Source organism: Pristiophorus japonicus, chromosome 19 (genome assembly GCF_044704955.1).
Source record: "Pristiophorus japonicus isolate sPriJap1 chromosome 19, sPriJap1.hap1, whole genome shotgun sequence".
NCBI classification, from domain to species: Eukaryota; Metazoa; Chordata; class Chondrichthyes; family Pristiophoridae; genus Pristiophorus; species Pristiophorus japonicus.
Genome location: NC_091995.1, coordinates 13454285 through 13473856, shown reverse-complemented (window position 1 = coordinate 13473856; position 19572 = coordinate 13454285). Strand labels below are relative to the sequence as shown.

Here is a 19572-nt window from a genome sequence, read left to right as displayed (position 1 = left end):
ACACGTTGCTGTTTGTGGGAGCTTTCTGTGCACAAATTGGCTTGCCATGTCCCCTACAATATAACAATGACTACATTTTGAATGTCCTTACTTGGTTGTAAAGCGCTTTGGGAAGTCTTGAGGTTGTGAAAGACGCTATATAAATGCAAGTCTTTTATTGGTGAGCGTAGAGTTTGAGATTAGGTCCTCAGTCCAGCTCCTTTGGGAGCTGCACTGAAGGGTATGCAATCTCACTACTGTTAAAGCTCAACTATCTATTTCCTTGCCCCATTTTTGAGAATTCCCTCCCTGATCCCCCAACCTCTCTCTCCTCCTATAAGACACTCCTAAAAACCCACCTCTTTCAATGAGGTTTTGGTCAGCTGTCCTAATATCTCCTTGTGCCACATTATGTTTGATCATCACTCCTGTGAAATGCCTTGGGATGTTTTACTGCATTGAAGGTGCTATATAAATACAGGTTGTTGTTGTTGTTGGAAAAAGACAGAATCCGTCTGCAATGTATGCACCTGTGAGTATGCTTACAAGTTTGTCAAGCCGTTGAATTGTGAGTGGCTTAGCCAGTCACATGATGTTCACAAGGCTCAATAAAACCCCAGTCAGTTGGGCTTAGGGGATCCACAATGAGATATGCGGTTGTGAGCCTGGTAATGTGTAGTGTGATTGTTAAACCTTTGTTAATAAACCAACTAGTTCTTAATAGCAATGTGTTGCTATGAATTCTTAAGCAAAGAACCCATGAAGCAAATACATTACAGCGTCTCAGCTGTGATTTCCTCCCCACCACATCTCATCATCATCATCATCATCATAGACAGCCCCTCGAAATCGAGGCAGACTTGCTTCCACTCTAAACATGAGTTCTTAGGTGACTGAACAGTCCAATACGGGAATTACAGTTTCTGTCTCAGATGGAGCAGACAGTGGTTGAAGGAAAGGGTGGGTGGGGGAGTCTGATTTTCCGCACGCTCCTTCCGAAGTCTGCGTTTGGTTTCTGCATGCTCTCGGCGACGAGACTCGAGGTGCTCAGTGCCCTCCCTGATGCTCTTCCTCCACTTAGGGTGGTCTTGGGCCAAGAACTCCCAGATATCGTTGGGGATGTTGCATTTTATCAAGGAGGCTTTGAGGGTGTCCTTGAAACGTTTCCTCTGCCCACCTGGGGCTCGCTTGCCATGTAGGAGTTCTGAGTAGAGCGCTAGTTTTACGTAAAAATGATTATTAGTATGTCGACAAGCCCATTGCACCCCATCTAGCGTTGCAATGAGAGCGATAGCACACATTATGTCAATGGTGGTGCTACACATTAATTAATTGAATTCCCCTCTGAGCTGTTTGGCTATCTCATCCGTTGAATGTTGATGCCAGTATGTTAATTGTGGTCTGGTCAACATACTGATGATCATTTTTACATGCTATTTTTCCAGCCCTGTGTCATTCATGCTGCGGATAATTAGACTAATTTTCACTCGAAAGCTATCCAATCAGTGACCTTTTGGGCTGAGCCTTCTCACCAGCTCCAAAGAGTGGAAGCTTGTGTCAGTGTCAATGTACTCGAGCATTCATTGATAACCAGTTGCCAGGCGATGCGAAGCTTGACACCTTATGATCTCATTAGCGCTATGATAGTTGACTGCAGCAACTGACAGCCTGTTTGAACAAGGTTTACAAAGGGCTGCTATTAATTTCCAGCTCTGTTTTTTTTTCTCTTCTTGCATCGGTTATTTTTTGCAGTGGGTGTTGTTTTCATAACCGGCACCCCCCCCCCCCCGCAACAGTTTGACTCGTATGACTCTGTAACCTCCTTTGGCCTTACAGCCTTCCGAGATCTCTGCGCTCCTCCAATTCTAGCCTCTTGCACATCCCCTGATTTTAATCACTCCACCATTGGCGGCCGTGCCTTCAGCTGCCTGGGTTCTAAACTCTGGAATTTCCAACACAATTTTCTCCTCCTCCCTTTCCTTCTTTAAGTCACTCCTTAAAACCTGCCTCTTTGACCAATCTTTTGGGCCAACTGCCCTAATATCTCCTCCAGTGGCTCAGTGTCAAAATTTTGTCCGATGGTCACTCCTTGGGCCTTTTTAGGCCTGCGTGAGAACACCAGCGGCAGGTCGGGGCCATAAAAGGAGCGGCATAGAGGCCTTGGGGAGCAGCATGGAGGCGTACTACTCCAGGGAGCAGTGATGTCATCAAGGTCCAGGTCGGTGATTGGAGCGTGTGCAGGTACAGCAGGAGCGGCGAGAGACTGTGGAGGGATGTGATCGGGGCCCAGGAGAGGCGTGAGTTCATGGCCAGGGGCTCAGGGGCAGCACGGGTCAGCCCACACTGCGATATGTGTGAGCACTAGGTCCGTGCAGCAGAGCTGGTCTCCAGTTGTCTTGGGTAATCCCGTGCCGCTGGACCAAGACCTAGCTCTGAGAAGCCCGTGTGGTGGCTGGTGTGCAACGGCCACCCCAAATTTAAAAAAAATCCATGCACAGGCATCTTCCACTTTTGAGGATGTAGTTCAGGTCCTTCATTGAAACACCTGTGAACTCATCCTTTTTTGGCATGGAAGCAAGTCATCCTCGTTTCGAGGGACCGCCTATGATGATGATGGGGACCTTTTACTGCATTAAAGGCGCTATATTCAGTCATGATCTCATAGAACAGGCTCAAGCGGCTGAATAGTCACCTCCTATTCTTCATGTTTCCGGTGAAATTAGTCTTTGACGGTAGTGTGTAATGAGGAATGGCGAATCAACAGCTGATTTTACACCGGCGCTATATAAATGCAAGTTGTTGTTGAGGTAGATGTTTGCATTCTGCCAGCAGTTCTGATGTAAATCCATACAAAAGTGACTCCTCATAATGAGGAGGGGAAGGGGGATTGGTTTTTGAGAAAATGCAAAACGGTAATCGGCAAGCCCGGTGTAAAATCGGCTGTCGATTCGCCATTCCTCATTACACACTACCATCAAAGACTAATTTCACCGGAAACATGAAGAATAGGAGGTGAGTGACTATTCAGCCGCTTGAGCCTGTTCTATGAGATCATGACTGAATTTCAGCCCCAATGTTACTGGGTCACCTCAGTTCTATCATTATTCACAGCCCCTCAGTGCTTCTTTGGCCAGTGCGGGGAGCTGGTCTCATGGGGGGACCTGGAACAACATGGGGTAGGTGGAATTTAACGGGATGTAGCTACCTAAAAGTAAGTAGCATGGGCGGGGAGCTGACATTTCTTTTGTAGCCTTTAGAAAGGTTGATAATGCATTTCAAACCAAAGGCAGACTTTGCTGAAGAAGTTGAGTGGGACTGGGGGAGCAGGGGTTGGCAAAAGGATACTGACAAGAAATAAATAATATACCTCTATGAGTGTCTGAGCAAGTGTGTGACCTGGAAATGCGCCCTCCCTCATAAGTATGTGTGAGACTGTGTGTGTGTTTATGGGCCAAGGACAGGTAGGTGGAATTAATATATAGATCAGCCATGTTCTTATTAAATTGCGGAACAGGCCAGAGGGGCTGAATGGCCTCCTCCTGTTTCTATGTTCCGCGTTCCTGCTGAAGCCCTCATCCATGCCTTTCTTACCTCTAGACTGGACTATTCCAACGCACTCCTGGCTGACCTCTGACGTTCTAACCTTCGTAAACTTGAGGTGATCCAAAACTCAGCTGCCCGTGTCCTAACTCGCACCAAATCCCATTCACCCATTGCCCCTGTGCTCACTGACCTACGTTGGCGCCTGGTTAAGCAACGCTTCAATTTTAAAATTGCCACCTTTGTTTTCAAATCCCTCCATGGCCTCGCCCCCTTCGTAATCTTGTCTAGCCGAACAACGCCCCCCCTCCCCCCCACCCGGGATATCTGCACTCCTCTAATTCTGACCTCTTGTGGATCCCTGATTTTAATCGCTCCACCACTGGTGGCCGTGCCTTCTGTTGCCTGGGCCCTATGCTCCGTAATTCCCTCCCTAAACCTTTCCGCCTCTTTCCCTCTCTTTCCTCCTTTAAGATGCTTCTTGAAACCTATGTCACTTGTCCTAATATCTCCTTATGTGGCTCAGTGTCAAATCGTGCCTTGAGACATTTTACTAATCTAAAGGTGCTATATAAAAGAAAGACTTGCATTTATATAGCGCCTTTCAATAACACAGGACATCTCAAAGCACCTTTCAACCAATGAAGTACTTTTGAAGTGTCGTCACTGTTGTAATGTGAGAAACGCAGCAGTCAATTTGCACACAGCAAGCTCCCACAAACAGCAATGTGATAATGACCGGATAATCTGCTTTCAGTGATGTTGATTGGCCAGAAGACCGGGGAGAACTCCCCTGCTCTTCTTCGAAATAGTGCCCTGGGGTGTTTTACATCCAACTGAGCGAGCAGACGGGACCTCGGTTTAACGTCTCTTCCGAAAGACGGCACCTCCGACAGAGCAGCACTCCCTCAGCACTACACGGAATGTGCTCAAGACTCTGGAGTGGGACTTGAACCCACAACCTGAGGGGTTACAGTATATAAATGCACATTGGCGTTGACTATGTCTATTGCCAACATCGGAGCAGGTTCCCGCTCCTGATCACTACAGAGTGATTCCCCACCGGAAAGTTAATGTGTGGACGACGATGGTGGGGGTGGGGGGAGGGGGGGGAGGTCAGGCTAGGCTGTGTCCTCCTTGACCGAGAGCCAAATATCAAGGCTCACATGGGCAAGGTTGCGGAAACCATGGAACTGTAAACCCCTCAGCAAGAGTCAGTGCCCCCAGGAGGGGGAGAGGAAAGAGAATTGAGGGGGAAACGCATTTTCGCTTGGTGCATTAACTTCCCACTCCACATCCCCCCACACTCCCCTGAAAACAAAACAAGTGTTGTACAAGGTTTGGACAACAATCTACCATTCCCACCAAAATCTAATCTCGGGGAAAGTGCTGCATTTTGCTTTCGACGGGTAGAGAAATTCAGCTGCTCCTGGTAAACTGATCTGAGCTGCCTCCCACATTCAAGCAGCAATCCAAATATTTACACACCGAAAATACTGGTTAGGTCCAGCATGTGCAGACATCATCCTTCCCATGCTGCACCTGTCATTCAGTATCCATGGTTACCGTGAAGGACTCAGGAGCCATCCAGATTTCAATTCATGAGAAATTCTACACTCTCTCTGTTCGCTATGAAATCCGAGTAAGGTCAAAAAGGGCAGATGTAAATGGGGTTGTGCAAAAACCGTTAGCTGAAAGGGGCTTGCTTCTGCCTTTCTGTATGTGTGTGAATGCGCAAGGCTCCGTCTACTGCCATCGCAGTCACCGCGTCAACTGTGGCTCAGTGGGTAGCACTCTCTCACCTCTGAGTCAGAAGGTCGTGGGTCCCCAAGTCCCCACTCCAGAGAATTGAGCATGTAATCTAAACTGGCAGTACTGAGGAGGAGCTGCACTGTCGGAGGTGTTGTCTTTCGGATAAGATGTTAAACCCGTCTGCCCTCTCGGGTGGAGGTAAATATTCCCATAGCCACTATCTCAAAGAAAAGCAGTGGAGCTCTCCCATATGTCCTGGCTGGTATTCACATCCCAGTTTACAAATCCCTCCATGGCCTCACCCCCTCCCTATCTCTGTAATCTCCTTCAGCCTCACAAACGCAATGTCTGCGCTCCTCAAATTCTGTCCTCGTGAGCGTCCCTGATTATAATCACTCCACCATCAATGGCCGTGCCTTCAGCTGCCTGGGCTCTAAGCTCTGGAACTCCCTGCCTAAACCTCTCTGTCTATCTACCTCTCCTTCCTCCTTAAAATGCTCCTTAAAACCAACCTCTGACCAAACTTCTGGTCATCTTCCCTAATGTCTTCTTATGTGGCTCGGTGTAAAATTGATGCCTTGGGACGCTTTACTACGTTAGAGGTGCTATATAAATATAAGTTGTTGTTGTTGTTATATATCCATCATCCAATTTCACTAAAACAGATTATCTTATTGCTGTTTGTGGGAGCTTGCTGTGCGCAAATTGGCTGCCGTGTTTCCTACATTACAGCAGTGACTACTTTTCAAAAAGTACTTCATTGGCTGTAAAGTGCTTTGGGATGTTTTGAGGTCTTCATGTTAATCCAAGCCTTTCTTCCTTTAGCACAACGGTTCCGGTAAATGGGGGATAGGAGAAGGGCACCAGTAAATGGGGGATAGGGGAGGGGCACCAGTAAATGGGGGATAGGGGAAGGGCACCAGTAAATGGGGGATAGGGAAGGGGCACCAGTAAATGGGGGATAGGGGAGGAGCAGTAAATGGGGGATAGGGGAAGGGCACCAGTAAATGGGGGCTAGGGGAGGGGCACCAGTAAATGGGGGATAGGGGAAGGGCACCAGTAAATGGGGGGGTAGGGGAGGGGCACCAGTAAATGGGGGGATAGGGGAAGGGCACCAGTAAATGGGGGATAGGGGAGGGGCACCAGTAAATGGGGGCTTGGGGAGGGACACCTGTAAATGGGGGATAGGGGAGGAGCAGTAAATGGGAGATAGGGAACCAGCCCACACTGCTATATGTGTGTGCACTGGGTCCGTGCAGCAGAGCAGGTCTCCAGTCGTCCTGGTTAATGCTTGCCACTGGATAAAGGCTGAGCTCTGTCAAGCCCATGTGGTGGCTGGTGTGCAATGGTCACCACACGTTAAAACAATCCACACACAGGCATCTCCACCCTTCAAGTGGAGTTCCAGACTGGAACATCGGGTCCTTCATTGAAACATCTGTGAACTCGTGGAAGCAAGTCATCCTCGTTCGAGGGACCGGCTATGATGATGTCTGGCACTCAACTAGTAACCAAAAGAGTGTCAGGTGTAAACCCTACTGTGTCAAGTTGTCAAATTGAATTCAATAAATTTGGTAATGTTTTGAAAAAAACGTAACAGTGAACCCTGTAGAAGTTCAACTGATGCTATGTCTCAATGGGTAGCTGTCCGAATACTTCATTGGCTGCGAAGCGCATTTGAGACGTGAAAAGCGAAATATAAATCCAAGTCTTTCTTTCTTTTGATGTCCTTCAGGGAAGAGAAACTGCCAGTGCTGCCCGAGACTGTGCTACACCAGTGTCCTGTGAAGCGACCTAGTAAGCCAATCAACTGTAAAAATAATTAGTTTGAAGCAGGAATTTCAACTACATCCTCAGGGAGACTTGAGACGGGTAATAAATGCGGCCCTTTTTAAAAATTCGTTGACGGGCGTCACCGACAAGGCCGGCACTTGTTACCCTCAAACAACTGAATGGCTTGCTCTAGGCCATTTCAGAGGGCAGTTAAGTATCAACCACGTTGCTGTGGGTCTGGAGTCACATATAGGCCAGACCAGGTAATGGCAGCAGATTTCCTTCCTTAAAGGGACATTTGTGAATCAGATGGGTTTTTATGACTATCCAATAGTTTCATGGTCACCTCATGAGATGAGGAGGAATTTCTTCTCTCTGAAGGCCATGCATCCTTGGAATTCTCTGCCCCAGAGAGCTGTGGAGGCTGGGTCATTGAATTGATTTAAGGCGGAGATAGACAGATTTTTGAGCGATAAGGGAGTAAAGGGTTATGGGTAGCGGGCGGGGAAGTGGAGCTGCGTCCATGATCAGATCAGCCATGACCTTATTGAATGGCAGAGCAGGCTTGAGGGGTCAAGTGGCCTACTCCTGCTCCTATTTCTTATATTCTTATTACTGACCCTAGCTTTTCATCCCACATTTATTTAATTAACTGAATTTAAATGCCCCAGCTGCCGTGATGGGATTGTGAACCCATGTCCCCAAATCATTAGGCCAGGCCTCTGGATTACTAGGCCAGTAACATAACCACTACACTGCCGTTCCCGACTTGTCAGTGACTCCCACCTCCTGAGAACAATCTTATTTTTAAAACGTTCAAGCTTCTCTGGAATTTATGAAGCTGTGAAGACTTTGGATTGTTCCAGCAGCCCATTGAAACTAGAATCAAAATTATAGATTATCTGTATTTGGAATCATTTGTTTGTCCTATAAAAAAAGAAAGACTTGCATTTATATAGCGCCTTTCATGACCACAGGACGTCTCAAAGCGCTTTGCAGCCAATGAAGTACCTTTAAAGTGTAGTCACTGCTGTAATGTAGGGAACGCGGCAGCCAAATTGCGCACAGCAAGCTCCCACAAACAGCAATGTGATAATGGTCACATAAATTGATGATGTCCACTTAGGATCGAGCTATTGGTATTGCCTAATAGGTGTTGGAAGAAGCAAAGCTCAGCCAGGTAATAGAAATAGTTTCTATGGATCATAGAACAGAATCATAGAATGATACACCACAGAAGGAAGCCATTCAGTCCATCGTATCTGTACCAACTCTTTGAAGAGCATTCCAATTAGTGCCTCTCCCCTGGAGAACAACCCCAGCTTCTCCAGCCTCTGCATATAACTGAAGTCCCTCAGCCCTGGTACCATTCTGGTCAGCTGTGGCTCAATGGATAACACCCTCACCTCTGAGTCAGAAGGTTGTGGGTTCAAGTCCCACTCCAGGGACTTGAGCACATAAATCTAGGCTGACACTCCCAGTGCAATGCTGAGGGAGTGCTGCACTGTCGGAGGTGTCGTCTTTCAGATGAGACGTTAAACCGAGGCCCCGTCTGCTCTCTCAGGTGCTTGTAAAAGATCCCATGGCACTATTTCGAAGAAGAGCAGGGGAGTTATTCCCGGAGTCCTGGGCCAATATTTATCCCTCAATCAATATAACAAAAAAACAGAATATCTGGTCATTATCACATTGCTGTTTGTGGGAGCTTGCTGTGCGCAAATTGACTGCCGTGTTTCCCACATTACAACAGAGACTGCACTTCAAATAAGTACTTCATTGGCTGTAAAGCGCTTTGAGACGTTCGGTGGTCGTGAAAGGCGCTATATAAATGCAAGTCTCCTCGGTACCCTCTCCAAGGCCTTTACCACTGGGCTGTCGGCTGCCGATGCTTGGTAAGTGGAATTTTCCAAGACTAGCAGGGCCATGCACAAAATATGGGCTCTTTGGAAAATCGCACATACCCTTAGCCACAAGTTACCGGACAAAAAATCGTGAACATGGTTATTCTCTGTTACCCCACCAAAGGCACAGGGCCTCAAAAAACTCTGGCCACACTCAATCGCATGCTTGGCGCAAGGACTGGAGTCACATATAGGCCAGACCGGGTAATGACGGCAGGTTTCCTTCCCCAAAGGATTTAACCATCCTCTTCCAATTTAGTACATTCTCAACCCAGCAAACTCGCTCACTCATCTCTCCCCATTTCCAAACAAAAAATGCAGGGTTATCGTGAACAGTAGTCAGGAACAGTGTAGGAATTCCGACTAGGAATCTGCATTCGGACCTCTCAGCTCTCCTCAGCAGTATCACTCGTGCCTCCGAATCAGAAGTTTCTCAGTTCAAGCCCCACCTCAGGGCTTAAGCGCGATACCGAGGGAGCACCGCATTGTGGAGGTGCCGTCTGTTCGGATGAGATATCAAGCCTGCTCGGGGGAATATAAAAGATACAATGAGAAGGAAGTTTGCCTGGTGTTCTGGTTAGTGTTCACCCCTCCATCAGAACCACCAAAAGCGGGTTATCTGGTCATTTGCTGTTTGCGGGAGCTTACCGTGCGTGAATTGGCTGCTGCGCTTGCCCACAAGACAACAGTGACTACACGTGAAGGGTCATTCGTTGGCTGTGCAGCCCTTTGGGATGACCTGAGGATGTGAAAGGCATTAATCAATCACCACACAGTATCTGAGTGACCCCTCGTACGTCAGAACACAACCTTTCCTTCGGCTGCCCCACTACTTTACATTGGTGTCCATAAAAGCAGAGGCCACAAACTCCCCAAAAGGATGAATGTCTAAACACTAGGTGCTGGATTTTCGTTGGGCTTGTGCCTTTATTAGCGTCCCGGAGTGGTGTTATTGGGTCAGCAAATGATTTCCGCCCGGGTAGCCAACTTCCCATGCCTCGCCAGGGAAATTTGTTTCTGGTATTGCGGGGGTGCTAAGTAGTACCACTCGGGAGCATCGCGTCAGTATGCAACGTCCCCGTTATCGTCCCGATCTCGAAATCTGTTTCACGCTGACCCATTAGCGCCCCGTAGCCAAACCGCCTGAAAAACCAGGCGGTCAGAACTGTTCCAGCGGCAGTGAGGAAAGGCATGCCGACATGAGGTAAGTGCGATTGTTCTTTTTTTAAAATTTTTTGCGATTTATCTTTATGTGGGGTGAGCAAGGCATTGAAAATGATTTTGGTGGCGATTTCTTTTCTTCCAGGGAGGCCGCTCTTAGGCTGCACCAAAGCCGCCTCTTTAGCTGGGGATTTTCAGTTGCTCAGCCGGCCGAGCGCCCTAAGAGAGGTGTAGAACGCCTCACACTCAGGCCCCAGCCGCTGAATTTTGTGGCTGCAGACGCAAACTGTTTCCTGGTGGAAAATTAACCACCCTGCTGCCATTATCACCTAAAAAAAGCATCCAACGAAATGATGTTGGCTTTGTGTTCTGACAGAATCCGAAGAATCTTGGTTGCCTACAAATCTTAGGCATTCTTAGGGATCCAGACTGTCAGCCTGTGACAACCAACCCCTCAGAGTCTTTGAACTGGCTACACCTGACTGGTGTGTTGTGGCTTGTAAGACTCACAATACAGTTGGGTTTGCTGACAGACCGCAAGTTGACTCAACAGTCCTGTCCGCCAGTGGCCAATTGCCTGCCCGAGTGCTCTCTCCCAGCACCAGACTGGTTACATTGTGGGCGAGTGTAATGTGTGCACCTGCTTGCTCACAGGTTTGTAGAGCTGGAGATGGAGCACGCAGTGTCCACCGGTACGCTCGCGGCCTTCCGCGAGAGGTGGGCACCACAGGGACTGGAGTGCATCATCACCCCCGGCAAACAAATTTTAATTTGATGTTTTGTCTAAAGTTTAATTTGTTTATTGTGCCGGTTTTAGTGACCCCCTCACACCCCCACCTTTTAGCCAGGGGGCACTTGTATAATTTGTGTTTTAGTGCCCTCAAAAAAACATTTTTTTTTTTAAAGAGGGCACTTGAAAAGTTTTTGGAGTGTGCCCACGCCCCCCCCACCCCCCTTTAATAAGGGTGCACTTGATTATTGGTGTCTGCAAAATAGTTGTAGAGCTGTTGAGTTGTGAGTGGCTTAGCCAGTCACATGATGTTCATAAGACTCAATAAAACCCCGGCCAGTTGGGTTCAGGGGATCTACGATGAGGCAGGTGGTTGTGAGCCTGGTGGATGAACTGGTAATGTGTAGTGTGATTGTTAAACCGCTTGCTAATAAACCAACTAGTTCTTAATAGCAATGTGTTGCTATGAATTCTTAAGCAAAGAACCCATGAAGCAAATACATTACAGTGTGAGCATCAAGTTCTTTCTCCTTCCAGTTTGGGGACAGGGAGCAGCACAGTTCCTGGCCTTGCTTCTGTCGCCACACATCGATCGCTTCTTGAATTCTCCTTTCCTTATTTCTTTCTGTCTTGCCCACAGCTTCCCAGTGCCCCAGACGTCTCGACTGTGCTCTTCGCCGTCGCAACCCTTGTCCGTCAGGGTCACATGACTGTGGTCCCTGCCTCCCCCACTACCAAGAGGACGATGAGGGGAAGTGCATGCGCGCAGGACGTCGGAGGCACGGTGAGTGGAGAATATTTAACTGGAACTACCTGGTATTTACAGCACGGAAACGGGCCGCTTGGCCAGTAAAGAATTCAGGAGAAGCCTCATTACCCAGAGAGTGGTGAGAATATAGAAGGTGCAAAAATCTAGGCTGACACTCCCCGCGCAGTGCGGAGGGAGCGCTGCACTGTCGGAGGTGCCGTCTTTCGGATCAGATATTAAACCGAGGCCCCGTCTGCTTTATCAGGTGGGTGCAAAAGATCCCATGGCACTATTTCGAAGAAGGGCAGGGGAGTTATCCCCGCTGTCCTGGGCCAATATTTATCTCTCAATGAACACAACAAAAACAAATGATCTGATCAATATCACATTGCTGTTTGTGGGAGCTTGCTGTGCTCACAGTGACTGGCACGTTTCCGACATTACAAGAGTGACTACGCTCCAAAAATACTTCATTGGCTGCAAAGAGGTCATGCAATGTTCTTTGCTTTCTTTCTTTAACAGGTGTTTATGCTCCACACGAGCCTCCTCCAACCATACTTAATCTCAGCCTATCGGCATATCCTTTCTACCTCTTGTGCTTATCTGGCTTCCCCGTTAATGCATCCCTATCAGAAGGTTGTGGGCTCATGTCCCACTCCAGGGATTTGAGCACAAAAATCTAGGCTGACGCTTCCAGTGCAGTGCTGAGGGAGTGCTGCAGTGACGGAGATGCAGTCATTCAGATGAGACGTTAAACCGAGGCCCCGTCTGCTCTCTCAGGTGGACGTAAAAGATCCCATGGCACTATTTCGAAGAAGAGCAGGGGGAGTTATCCCCGGAGTCCTGGGCCAATATTTATCCCTCAATCAACGCAACAAAAAAAACAGATTATCTGGTCATTGTTACATTGCTGTTTGTGGGAGCTTGCTGCCGCGTTTCCTACGTTACGTGGCAGCACCAACCTACAAAAGACCATCAGCGGCAGGTCGGGGCCATAAAAGGAGCGGCGAGCGACGGCCTCGGGAGCAGAGTGGAGCATACCGGTGCAAAGTACGGCACGAGCTGGTGCAGGAGGGTGACGGTCGAGAAGAGGGCGACTGGATTGGATGCCATCAAGCTCCAGGTCAGTGTTTAGAGCGAGGGCAGGTACAGCAGGAGCGGCGAGGTTGAGGCGCAGGAGCGGCGAGTGATCGTAGAGCGAGGTGACCGGGGCCCAGGAGAGGTGTGAGTTCGGGGCCCAGAAGAGCCGAGGGCACAGGAGCAGCACGGGCCCAGCCCACACTGCGATATGTGTGTGTGTGTGTGCGCATTAGGTCCGTGCAGCAGAGCTGGTCTCCAGTCGTCTTGGTCAATCCTTGCCTCTGGACCAAGACCTGGCTCTGTCAAGCCCGTGTGGTGGCTGGTGTGCAACGGCCACCACACGTTTAAAAAAATCCACGCACAGACATCTTCCACCCTTCAGGATGTAGTTCGGGATCTGGACCTGTGAACTCATCCCTTTTTGGTGTGGAAGCAAGTCATCCTTGATACGAGGAACCGCCTATGATGATGACAACAGTGACTACACCCCAAAAGTACTTAACTGTCTGTAAATCATTTTGAGACGTCCGGTGGTCATGAAAGGCGCTATATAAATGCAAGTCTTTCTTTCTTTCAATGATTTGCCTCAACCACTCCCTGTGGTAACGAGTTCCACATTCTCACCACTCTCTGAGTAAAGAACTTTCCTTTCTTCTGAATTTCCTATTGGATTTATTAGTGGCCACCTTATATTTATGGCCCCTAGTTCTGGTCACCCCCACAAGTGGACACATCTTCTCTACATCTACCCTAACAAACCCCTACATCGTTTTAAAGACCTCCAGCAGGTCACCTCTCAGCCTTTTCTTTTCCAAACTCCTCCCTGTTTTTATTTCTGTTCCAGTTTGATATCTGCGGGGGGGGCGGGGCGTCAGCGATTCTCACGGTGAACAGCGAATCAGTGGCCGTGTTTGAGGGGTGGTTTCACCGGAGTGTTCCACAGCACGAACTGGGGGCTCCGAATGACGGAAGCCAAGGACTCTGCTGTAGACCTGCTACACACACCAGTTTATGTGCTTATCGCCTTCCCTCCAGCAAGGTACAGTCTGGGAATACACTCAGCCCCAGCATCTGGTCAACTAACCTAATGACCCACAAGTGGAACCAGAGGAGGTTGCAGCGAAATCTGACCACCGCCCCTTCATTTAACACCAACTACTCTTAGAGAAGCTCCACACTTCTGAGAAAGCTGTTCCTATTGTTTTATTACTCCTAAAAAAAAGGATAGGGAGTAGGATAAAGGCCAGGATCAGAGTTTGAAATTTGAGGTTTGCTTTGTTATCGTTGAAAACATAGGGGCCGACATTGCGTTTGGGGGTGGTAACAGCCACGAGACGGGAGTTCCTGCGTCCAGCCTGCGATCTATATTCAGTTCACCGCCCCCCCCGAGAGCAAGTGGGGCTCAAAATCGCTGAGTGGGGCAGCAGAGGGGCGCGAGCGGGGCTGCGTAGACAGGGCCCGCCCCTTCATTAAAGGGGGTGGGCCCAAGCTGCCGACGCCGCGGGCGGGAAACGGGGCCAGCCCTGGACCACCGGGGAGTGGGGGTGCTGTGGCAGCACACCCCCTCCGGCACACAAGCGGAGTGCAAGGGCTGCAAGATCACGGCTCGGACCCTCCTGATCGAGGAGGAAGAAGCCACCCTTTTTTTAGAAATTCCCTACGCCCCCTTTAAGTTTTGCCCCGTGAGCGGCGTGCAGCCCAGTGCGCGCGCCCCCTCCCCCCCCCCCCCCCCCCCCGAAGCTGTCGTGGGCATCGTCCGTGGCGGCTTCAAGGGGGGGCGCGATCGAATTTCGCTCCGCCGCGGGGGAAACAATTCGCGCCGCGCGGTGATGATGCCGTCATCGCCAGCGCAGCGGTGCGGGACGCTAACGGTAGGAGCGGGGCGCGACCCGTTACCGCGGCCGCTACGGCCCCGCTGAATTTCGCGGGCGTCGGTAGCAGTCCAGGCAAAAAGTCATTTGCTCTCCCCGGGGACGCTAACGGGAGACGCCAACGCCCCGAATTTCTCCCCCATAGCATCGACAGCACAGCAACAGGTCATTCAACCCAACTGGTCCATGTCAGTGTTTATGCTCCACATCAGCCTCGTCCCCACCCTCCTTCATCTCACCCTACAAGCACAGTCTTCTATTCCTTTCTCCCTCATGTGTTTATCTAGCTTCCCCTTAAACGGAACAAGCCCCTCTAATCCTTAGCAAACCTTTTGATATGGGGAGTAACTGTTTCCACTCGCAGGGGGCTATTGGTAACCAAAGGACGCAGATTTGAAATAATTGGCCAAAGAGCCAGAGGGGAGATGAGGAGATGATTTGGGCACAGCAAGGTCCCACAAGCAGCAGTGTGACAATAATAACTTTGACTTATATAGCGCCTTTAACGTGGTAAACCGTCTCAAGGTGCTTCACAATAATTTTACAACACATTAGATATTGACCATTGAGGGAAAGAGAGAAAAAGCGTGAGACGGAAGTGTAAAAAGAGGTTAAAGGCTCGGGTCCAAAGCGGCAGCCAAAACGCAGATAGACACAGGCGAAAAAAACTTTTTAAAAAGTAATTCAAATTACGTTGTAAATCATCATATCACCATAGGCGGTCCCTCGAACGAGGATGACTTGTTTCCACGAGTTCACAGGTGTTTCGATGAAGGACCCCATGTTCCAGTCCTGAACTCCAATTGAGGGGGTGGAAGATGCCTGTGCGTGGATTTTTTTAATGTGTGGTGACCATTGCACACCAGCCACCACACGGGCTGGACAGAGCTAGGTCTTGGTCCAGTAGCAAGGATTAACCAGGTCGACTGGAGACCTGCTCTGCTGCATGGACCTCGGGCGCACACATATCGCAGTGTGGGCTGGGCCCGGGCTTCCCCTGGGCCCTCGGCTCTTCTGGGCCCCGTACCCTCATCTGTCGCACCTCCTCCACGATCTCTCGCCGCTCCTCCGCCATAAACATTCACCGCATCTCGCCACAAACACTCGCCGCTCATCCGCCCGGACCTTCCCACTCCGCTGTATCTGGATCCTGCCGATGTTCCTGCCCACGCTCCAAAATGGCGACCAGGGTTTTGATGACGTCATCCAGTCGCCCATCTCTAAATCGTCGCACACTTGGAGCAGCTCGCGCTGGAGGTTGAAATGGTACGCCGCTCCAGAACTTTTATAGGCTGATCTGCGGAGCTGTTCTCTCGCGGGTCGGGGGGCCACGATGTAAATAATACAATAAGGAGTATACAATCGTAAAATCAGTATAATAAAGATTAATTATGATTAAACAAAATTAAATAATATATACCATAATTATAAATTAAGTTAAAATTGGAAAATCAGCAATTGAAGCAAATTAAATCAGTTATTAGCTGCTTTAAGATTTATTTCCTGTCCAGTGATTCAATTAATCTTGAAGAACCAATCACTGTCCTCCATCCTTGTGATGTCATAATTTTATTACTTTTTATTTCTCATTGTGTCCTCTTGGTCATGCACTTTGGCAGAAAAAAAATCAAAGCGCAAGTTATTATTTAAATGGCAAAAAATTGCAAAGTGCTGCAGTACAGCAGGACCTGGGGGTACTTGTGCATGAAACACAAAAGGATAGTATGCAGATACAGCAAGTGATCAGGAAGGCCAATGGAATCTTGGCGTTTATTGCAAAGGGGATGGAGTATAAAAGCAGGGAAGTCTTGTTACAGCTATACAGGGTATTGGTGAGGCCACACCTGGAATACTGTGTGCAGTTTTGGTTTCCATATTTACGAAAGGATATATTTGCTTTGGAGGCAGTTCAGAGAAGGTTCATGAGATTGATTCCGGGGATGAAGGTGTTGACTTATGAGGAAAGGTTGAGTAGGTTGGGCCTCTACTCATTGGAATTCAGAAGAATGAGAGGAGATCTTATCAAAACATATAAGATTATGAGGGAGCTTGACAAGGTGGATGTAGAGAGAATATTTCCATTGATTGGGCAGACTAGAACTAGAGGGCATAATCTTAGAATAAGGGGCTGCCCATTTAAAACTGAGATGAGGAGAAATTTCTTCTCTCAGAGGGTGTAAATCTGTGGAATTCTCTGTCTCAGAGAGCTGTGGAAGCTGGGACATTGAATAAATTTAAGACAGAAATAGCCGGTTTCTTAAACGATAAGGGGATAAGGGGTTATGGGGAGCAGGAGGGGAAGTGGAGCTGAGTCCATGATCAGATCAGCCATGATCTTATTGCATGGTGGAGCAGGCTCGAGGGGCCGTTTGGCCTACTCCTGTTCTTATTTCTTATGTTCTTATGTTCTTATGTAATAGCTCCAGGCTTGAGCTGCCTCCGCTGTCAGGGAGACGCTGATGTTTAAATCTCCCTCCAGCTGCTCCAGGCTCGCGCTGACTCCGTTGTCAGAATATCTTTTTTTTTTAGTGATGTTGGTTGCGTGATAAATATTGGTCCAGGACACCGGGAATATAACCCCTGCTCTGCATCAAAATAGTGGCAGTGGGATCTTTTGCATCTGCCTGAGAGAGCAGTCAGGGCTTCGGTTTAATGTCTCAGTCGAAAGACGTTAAAATCAGCACTGCACTGGGAGTATCAATGTAGATTTTGGTGCTCAAGTCTCTAGAATGAGGACTGGAACTCACAGCCTTCTGAGTCAGAGGCAAGACAGTGTTACCCACTGAGCCATGGCTAACTTTCCAAAGGGAGAATTCAGGGGTAACCTGTCGATCGGGCATGGGTGGATACAGGAAGTTACTGGGGCACAGGCATGGTCACATAATGTCGGGGCTGTGAGCCACAGATTTCTGAAGCACAGCTACCTGCTGTCGGGAGCAACTGAAGGGCAATCAGCCCTTGAATCTCATGCAATTTCTCTTAGCAAACAGGCAGTGAAAGGGCACAACACAGTGACGTGAGCTTATTATAGCAGTGAGCAAATACCACTCAATAATTGAAATGCTATATGTTCTTTCCATTAGGAAACACATTTTTTGTGGCTTCTACAGGATTGAGCAGAGTGGACCAATAGGAGGAGGGGAAGGTTCTTTATCACCCGCAAATGTGCCCTTTACATCTGACCCACTGCGCCACCCAGTCCCAGAGGGGGAAAGGGCAGTATTGTGTTCCTAACTGCACACAGGGAGGTTAAAGTAACAGTCTTTATTAAGACTCTCCAGAGAGAGGAACAGGTCTTAGGGGCCGGCTTATATACAGTGCTCCCAAGGGATGCTGGGATCCCTTGGGACTTCAGGGGTTGCGCTCCCTGGTGGCAGAACATGGACGTGCATGCTTTACAGATACACATCACTCCCCCCACCCCCCAAAGTCAAAGTGAAAACTATTTACAAGGTGAGGCGGTCGGGAGCCTTTCTTTCCCTGGTGGACCGCCTCGGTACAAATGTCTGTTCTGGTGTGTTGGCTGTGCCCTCGCTGGGCTGGCATGTTGTTGGCCCTGCAGGGTTGCTGGGTGAGCCTGGCCTTGCTGGGCTGTTGGGCATGATGGGTTCCGGGTGGTGTCGTTGATCCTTTGGGTGTGTGTTGTGGGCTCGAAAAAGGTGGTGTCTGCTGTGGGATGTTCAGGGCAGTCTGTGAACCACAGCCTCATTTGGTCCAGGTGCTTTCTGCAAATTTGTCCATTGTCTAGTTTGACTACAAACACCCTAGTCCCTTCTTTAGCTATCACCGTGCCCGCGATCCACTTGAGACCATGTCCATAGTTTAGCACATACACAGGGTCATTCAGATCAATTTCCCGTGACACAGTGGCGCGACCATCGTTTACATTTTGTTGCTGCAGCCTGCAATCTACCTGATCATGCAGGTTGGGGTGAACCAGCGAGAGTCTGGTTTTAAGTGTCCTTTTCCTGAGTAGCTCAGCCGGGGGCACCCCTGTCAGCGAGTGGGGTCTCGAGCGGTAGCTGAGCAGTACTCGGGACAGGCAGGTTTGGAGTGAGCCTTCTGTGACTCGTTTAAGGCTCTGTTTGATTGTTTGTACTGCCCGCTCTGCCTGCCCATTGAAGGCTGGTTTAAACAGGGCCGAGGTGACATGTTTGATCCCATTGCGGGTCATGAATTCTTTAAATTCAGCACTGGTGAAACATGGCCCGTTGTCACTGACCAGTATGTCAGGCAGGCCGTGGATGGCAAACATGGCCCTCAGGCTTTCAATGGTGGTGGTGGCGGTGCTTCCCGACATTATTTCACATTCAATCCATTTTGAAAAAGCATGCGCCACCACCAGGAACATTTTACCGAGAAACGGGCCCGCATAGTCGACATGGATCCTCAACCATGGTCTGGAGGGCCAGGACCACAAACTTAGTGGTGCCTCTCTGGGCGCATTGCTCAGCTGAGCACATACGCTGCATTGCCATACACAGGACTCTAAGTCAGAGTCGATACCAGGCCACCACACATGGGATCTGGCTATTGCTTTCATCATTACTATACCCGGGTGTGTGCTGTGGAGATCCGAGATGACCGTCTCCCTGCTCTTTTTTGGTAGCACTACGCGGTTACCCCACAACAGGCAGCCTGCCTGAATGGACAGCTCGTCCTTTCGTCGCTGGAACAGCTTGATTAGCTCTTGCATTTCAACGGGGATGCTGGCCCAGCTCCCATGCAGTACACAGTTTTTTACTGGAGACAGCAGAGGATCTTGGCTGGTCCAAATACTAGTCTGGCAGGCCATGACAGGTGATTTATCATTTTCAAACGCTTCCATGACCATCAACAAATCTGCGGGCTGCGCCACCATCAAGAAATTTTCAGGCTGCGCCATTTCCATCCCCGTGGTGGGCAATGGTAGCCGACTGAGAGCATCCGCACAGTTCTCGGTGCCTGGCCTGTGGCGGATGGTATAGTTATACGCTGATAGCGCGAGTGCCCACCTTTGTATGCGGGCTGAGGCATTCGTATTTATCCCCTTGTTTT

At 49.2% G+C, this 19572-nt stretch overlaps 1 protein-coding gene across 1 annotated transcript in view; it reads left to right on the top strand.

The window, feature by feature from the left end:
* LOC139230121 (neural proliferation differentiation and control protein 1-like) overlaps positions 1 to 19572 on the top strand; it is a 66071-nt gene that overhangs the window by 11277 nt on the left and 35222 nt on the right. Inside the window, exon 4 of the mRNA XM_070861963.1 lies at positions 11477 to 11620. Coding sequence (XP_070718064.1) covers positions 11477 to 11620 — 144 coding nt within the window. The remainder of the gene's footprint in view (positions 1 to 11476; positions 11621 to 19572) is intronic.